Source organism: Coregonus lavaretus (assembly GCF_964263955.1).
Source record: "Coregonus lavaretus genome assembly, chromosome: 7".
NCBI lineage: Eukaryota > Metazoa > Chordata > Actinopteri > Salmoniformes > Salmonidae > Coregonus > Coregonus lavaretus.
The window spans coordinates 45899214-45906425 of record NC_139994.1 but is presented as its reverse complement, the minus strand read 5'-3'; the positions used below and the strand labels follow the sequence as shown (position 1 = coordinate 45906425).

The window sequence follows — 7212 nt, the reverse complement described above, 5'->3', positions numbered from 1 at the left end:
GTTCAAATTCCTGTTTTCCATTTCAGGAGAGGAAGCTTCAAGCTTTTACATTGAAGGCCAACACCACAAACTTCAGAGTGGAACAACAGCAAACCATGCTGGACGAACTGAGAAGACAAATTGAAGGTAAGGGACAAGGGATATTGAATAAGAGTCACAGAAAGACCCGTATACTGTACATCTCGGGTGACACATTTATGGAGTAAAATAGTTAAAGTCTGTGTAAAAATACTGTAAAACTCATTGTAATCTTGCAGTGTGATTAAATTAAAAACTTTTCTTCAACAATATAAGGAGGTGATTAACTACAGTTTAGTAAACTGAGCAATACGTTAATAGTTTCCTCCTTATAATGCACATTGTTTAAGCAAAGTTTCAAATTAATTAAACTTGCCATATTATAATATGGTGTACGATATTTATTTTACCTAGATCTGTATCTAATCTGAGTGTACAACACATTAGGAACACCTGCTCTTTCCATGAGATCGACTGACCAGGTGAATCCAGGTGAACGCTATGATCCCTTATTGATGTCACTTGTTAAATCCACTTCAATCAGTGTAGATGAAGGGGATGAGACAGGTTAAAGAAATATTTTTAAGCCTTGAGACAATTGAGACAGATTGTGTTTGTGTGCCATTCAGAGGGTGAAAGGGCAAGACAAAAGATTTAAGTGACTTTGAATGTGGTCTGCTAGTAAGTGCCCGGCAGACCGGTTTGAGTGTGTCAAGAACTGCAACGCTGCTTGGTTTTTCACGCTCAACAGTTCCCCGTGTGTATCAAGAATGGTCCACCACCCAAAGGACATCCATCCAACTTGACGCTACTGTGGGAACCATTAGAGTCAACATAGACTAGCATCCTTGTGAAACTCTTTCAACACCTTATAGAGTCCATGCCCCGACGAATTGAGGCTGTTCTGAGGGCAAAAGGGGGTGCAACTCAATATTAGGAAGGTGTTCCTAATGTTTTGTACACTCAGTGTATATGACTGTTTAATGTTTTAAATGAACACACATGAAGTAGATTCAGTTTAAAACTCCTTTATTATGTTTGTTAGCAGACATTTATAGACCAAACTTTTATTGAACACACTTTGATACAGATCAAATCATGTTGACTGTAACAACCTATGAACAAGTTTTAGTAACAGCGCTGTCTGGGATAAATAGTTAGGTCTCTTTGACCTACTAGTCATGGCTGATTTGTGCAAGCATTCGAGAATGGAAAAAGGAATTAGCTGATAATTACAACCTGTAGGCATATCAGGGTGTCAGTCACACAGCCGATACTAGTGCTCTGTTTCTTGTTTCTGCATCTTTTACAGTCACTACAACTGAGTAGTGTCAGTTGTCTAAGTAACAGTCCTATATCTTAGGAATGAATGAGATGACATCACTCAGTTCGTCCAGGCTCTCCTGTAGCTGTTCAGCTGTCTGTCTGATCGTTTGGATGAACTTCATGGTCTCTGACTTGACCTCAGCCTTTGGTTCTTCACACCCAGGGTTCAGCTCAGTGGTGGAGTCTGTGTCCATCACTTCTAACTTACTGGTATCACCAGACTGTTCATTCGCCTTCGCCTGTCGGATGTTGTGGATCTCTTTGGCATCCATGGCGATGAAGAAGATATCAACCGCTACAAAAAAAGCTGAAAATATTCCTGTCGCCATCTCTGCCACACGCACTGCCCTGGCAGTTTGGGCTACCACCTTGCCAATGGTGGCCACCTGTAGTAGTCTGAAGAGCTCTGGGGTGCAGCCCAGGCCCCTCCCAAACCTAGCCCCAGCACTTGCCCCAGCATTTGCGTTGAAATTGTCACTTCCAATGTTAAAGGAGCCACTTGCCCTCAGTGTCTCCAAACCCTCAGCGATGTCTTGTAGAGATGTCACCACAGAGTTCATCTTCTCCTGGAACTCCTTGATGATGTTCTTCATGGCTTGGCGGTCGGTAGACTGATTGACCATGTTGGTAATGTTTGATACTCCGGCTGTGGCTCCACCAGCAACAGCCACCCCAATACCCACACCAGTGACGATCAGGGAGGCGCCCAGAGTGAAGGGAGCCAGGATGAGCCCCACTATTGAGGTGATTCCTCCAGCTGCCCCAATAACACCTCCCGTCAGACTGCCTATGGTGGTGCCTGTGTGCATACTTTCCAAGCCGTCTGCCAGAGTTCTCAGCTTGTCCAAGGTTGTCTGGAGTTCCTCCACAGTTTTCTCACTCTATAGAAAATGCATTTAGACAGATAATGTGATTGCATGAATGAATGAATTTATGGATGAATGGATGAATTAATGAATGAATAAACACATTTTAAGATTTGATCATATGATCTTATATTGCAAACCTTTTTTGTGAGGAAACTGATAATAAAGGGTTTTGCCATAATTTCACAAGCTGAAGGCCTAATGGTCGGGTCTTGTTGGAAGATGTCACACAGGAGGTCGCGGATCTCAGATGAGAAGCTCTCTGGGAGCGATGGGTAAAAACCTCCCAATATTTGGGGGATGAGTTTGATTGGGCTTGCTGCAGCGAACTGTCAAGAAAGACTGGTTAATATCACACTGCATTTTGCATTAGCAAGACGCAAATATGGAGATAGAGGTGTTACTTACTGCACACTGAAGCATACACAACTCATACAGCACACATCCCATGGACCAAATATCACTGCAAAGGAAGGAAAATACATTGATATATCATTATCCATGGTAATTTCACATTGAAGGCAAATGTCTAACACTATTAGAAAATGAGTCTTTGCTTTGGTCAACCATATGACGTCACTGGGTTGAAGTTCCCCTTTAATATATTTTTGTTTGTTGTAATTTTGAATTTACCTTTTGGTTTCATAAATTCCCCCTGTCAGAATCTCTGGGCCTAAATAAGCCACTGCTCCATCCTCTGAAGAACTGGTAGCACTGGTAGGAAAGAAACACATTAGCAGACAGTCATCAAACAGGATGTAACTCTATTATGTATTAAAATACATTTTGACCAGTTTATTATTATCCAAAAAGTACCATACTTTTCATTGACTCTTCCGAAATCTCCCAAACAAAGTGTCCCAAATTTTGTGAGAAATATATTCTAGTGTAGAAAAGAATATTTAGAATTGTTGAGTGAGAAAAAACAAGAAATTAACCATTTATATCACATCAAATAAAATATACAGTTAATTGTATTCTGGAAAACTTTCATTAAAGGCCCAGTGCAGTCAAAAACTTTTAAAAATGTCCTGTGTTTTATATATATTTCCACACAATGAGGTTGGAATAATACTGTGAAATTGTGAAAATGATGAGAATGCCCTTTTTCTGTAAGAGCTGTTTGAAAAGACTGCCTGAAATGTTTGCCTGTTTTGGTGGGATGTTTTGGGCTGTCTGGTGACATCATAGACCAATAAGAAAGAGAGTTCCAAACCTCTCTGTCAATAACAGCTACTTCAGTTTTCCCCTCCCCACTCAGACCACTGCTAGACAGTACTAGCACAATTCTTCCTTGAGAAATTGCTTATTGCTTAGAAGCTATTTTTGTTTCTTTTTGACCATTTTAATTGAAAACAATGACAATAAGGTGCTTAATTGTTACCCAGAAATGATTTGATATTGAGATAAAAATGGCTGCATTGGACCTTTAACCCTTGTCTTTTCAAAAATATAATGAATATGTACAACATTTAAATCAATCCGCCAGTTCATTATTATTTCTCAAACCTTTCCTCAGTGACTCCCAGACATTTTTCAATGCAGTTCTGGAATAGATCAAAAACATGGAATTGCTGGGGGTCCCTGAGGTGAGGGTTGTAAACCACTTAGCATACCAGTGTGTACCTGGGGTCTCAGGTCTCTGTGAAGAAGGCCCTGGCCGTGTAAATGCTTCAGTGCCATGCAGATCTCAACAAGCCAGTCCATGATCTGGGAAGAATTCCAGTGCATAATTTATGTTTAACATGAAACAAAATAGTTTTGATGCAGTCATGAATAGAAATAGCCTCATTCCAGGCTGACTACATTGCAGACGCCTGCCAGATCTCGCAACGCCTGGATAGGTGAGCATATCAGCTAAGATATGATATAGCAATCTAATGCCCAACTGTACAGTCGATGACTTGGCATGCAACTTCTGCAATGTAGTCGGCCTGGAACTTAACCAATAGGTTATTCATTCAGAAACCTGTTCTTCTAAGAATGGGTTCCCAGTCTCCTTCCCATCTTTGATCTTTTGTGCGAGATTTCCACCCTCACAATGGTCCATCACTACATAGTAACTTTTATCATCTGTAAAAATGCATAGTTTATGTGAATATAATATTGTGAGATATATTATTATAGCATGCTAGCTCCTCTGTTTAAAATGTTTTTATGTTCATACTGCGGTAACTTGCAAACATATTGGGATGTTCCAGACACAGATTAAGCCTAGCCCTGGACTAAAAAGCATTCTCAATGGAGTTTAAATCTGTGTCCGGGAAACCACCCCAAACATCTTCTCTCTAAAATGAAAAATAAACACAAATATTAGTCACCTCACCTTGGAAAGAGTTCTTGTGGCTTACAATATGGGGGTGAGTTATCTGCAGGAGGTTTTCAACCTCAGAGAATATGTCTCCATCACTAGAGCTCAAGTCTGATGTCTGTTAAAGCAAAAACCACAGTACTCAATCGAAACCAAACACTTTCCATTATAAACCTTTCTAAATTAGGCCTAGTTTTGTCTCCCATCAAACCAAATAAAATCAAACTATTTAAAGTGCACATAAAATCACAACATGTTACAGTAAAACAATACAATTCAAGAAGTAAAAGAGACTGACATGTAATGATGTACACAGGGCCAGTAGACCAGTGCCAAATTCCTTATAAATAATCTATAATATATAAATAACACACATTATTAGAAAGCGTTGCTCTCAAAGTAGAACTGGAGGCTGATCTAGTGGTAGTGCACCAAGCCCACACATTACCCCTGGAGGCATGGGTTCAAACGCCAACTGTGCCGCTTTACATTCTACTTCTCATTCACTTCTTGACTCGATCAATAAAATGTTAAAATAAACAACAACAACAAATAATAATAAGACAATGGTGCCCACTCACCTCATTCAGTTTGATCTCTTTAATGACAAACTGGTCACCATCTTTGTCAGTAGCTATGACACCATGCTCTACCTCCTTCTGGGTAGTGTATCCTTTCTTCTCAAGGACACTCTGTGTTTTCCCCATCTTTGGTTTTCACTATGGTGTCATTGGTAACTCAAATGTCATATATGTATAATTCCAATGTCAAATATTTAATCTACAGTACTATTTTAATTATAAATAAAGAGTTGATATGTGTCATGTCAACATATGAATAACAAGTTCAATACCTATCTTGTAATTATAAAATTGTTGCCAGTGGTGTAAAAAGTACCCAATTGTCATACTTGAGTAAAAGTAAAGATACCTTAATAGAAAATGACTCAAGTAAAAGTAAATGTCACCCAGTAAAATTCAACTTGAGTAAAAGTCTAAAAGTATTTGGTTTAAAATATACTTAAGTATCAAAAGTAAATGTAATTGCTAAAATATACTTAAGTATCAAAAGTAAAAGTATAAATCATTTCAAATTCCTTATATTAAGCAAACCAGACGGCAACATTTCCTTGTTTTTTTTAAATGTAGGGATAGCCAGGGGCACACTTCAACACTCAGACATCATCTACAAACTAAACTTGAGTTTAGTGAGTCCGCCAGATCAGAGGCAGTAGGGATGACCAGGGATGTTCTGTTGATAAGTGCGTGAATTGGACCATTTTCTGTCCTGCTAAGCATTCAAAATGTAACGAGTACTTTTTACTCCATACATTTTCCTTGACACCCAAAAGGACAATATATTCTTATGGAATGTAGTGAAGTAAAAGTAAAAGTAGTCAAAAATATAAATAGCAAAGTAATGTACAGATACCCCCAAAAAACTACTTAAGTAGTACTTTAAAGTATTTTACTTCAGTACTTCACACCACTGCATTTTGCCCATGTGAAAATGCATTGTTTTGGAATGCAGTCTACATATACATTATATTGTTCATGAAATGCAGGACTTCTCTTTTTGAATGTGCATAAGCTTACCTTAGCTTGCCTGTCTTCCAGTAAATATGATCTACAACTAGTATGAGCCAGAGTGTCACACACAAGGGCACCTACTTACATCGTGTTAGATAAACACACATATCCCTTTCAGCTGAGGGAGTGGCAATAGTGGAGAAACAAAAAGGCCACGTTAGCGCTACAGGTATGAAAAAAACAAAAATAATCCACCATTGCTCTGGAATGGGGAATCATAGATTAAAAATAACAATGTGAAATAGTTTGAAGAATCCATGGTCCAGGCACTCATGTGGGTTTTAAAGTTTAAAACGCCTTTATTTACTGGGCATAGAGCATATAAAAAACATCTACGAGTTTCAGCATAATAAGGAATGTACTGGTGGGAGGAATATGGTGGAAACTCCCTTCAGCCAATCTTGCACCAATCGAATTATTTGAAATGCATGTGGGGAAGTAAAGTGCACACTTCTGGAGAAGGGAAGAGAATCGTACCGCAGCCATGGAAGGTAGACAAACAATTCAATAGCCACCTGTGCTAAGGTGTGGTCTCAGAAAGTTGAGGTTATTCCAGGTCACCACTACGGGTAGCTATTTGGTTTCAATCACATCAACAATAGAGAAAAACTATGAAAGACGAGCATAGTACAGAATAGAGTACCTCAGAATGAGTCATAATACCCATAAAACCTAGCGGTCAAATGGTTCCCATCATTTTTCCACCATTCATTTTTCACTAAAAAACACAAAAAATGATGGCAGTGTTTCATGAAGGCTTACCCTGGCATGACGTTTTGATAACCATGTAAATCACTTTCGGACAATGTGACTTTTATCAATATATTCATCTGTATTTACCCCCAACAAATGAAATGCTAATGTGGCTATCTTAAAGAACTACAGATGCCATGATGATCTGGATGAGACTGCCGAATCGAGGTAAAGGTAAGAATCTCTGGATTAACTATCTAATTTTAGCTAAATGTAGAAATGAATACATTGGCTAAATTTCTTTCAATTAACAATTATGTGAACATTCTAGAGATGACGTGCAGGAGCTTGCAGGGATTTGTAGTTTTGCATGATGTCTACTTTGATGCTAATTAACATTTTCGAATTT

General features: G+C 38.7%; 1 protein-coding gene across 1 annotated transcript; it reads right to left on the bottom strand.

Annotated features, from left to right (window-relative positions):
* Positions 1-1027: 1027 nt before the first annotated feature.
* Positions 1028-6473, bottom strand: LOC311132179 (uncharacterized protein). The gene is made up of 10 exons (XM_084165399.1): positions 6117-6473; positions 5103-5240; positions 4537-4639; positions 4180-4283; positions 3837-3920; positions 3032-3093; positions 2844-2924; positions 2619-2673; positions 2351-2539; positions 1028-2225 (listed from the first exon to the last, which is right to left on the bottom strand). Exons 2-10 carry the CDS (start codon positions 5226-5228, stop codon positions 1371-1373), a joined length of 1659 nt encoding a protein of 552 aa, XP_084021525.1. The 5' UTR covers positions 5229-5240; positions 6117-6473; the 3' UTR covers positions 1028-1370.
* Positions 6474-7212: the final 739 nt, after the last annotated feature.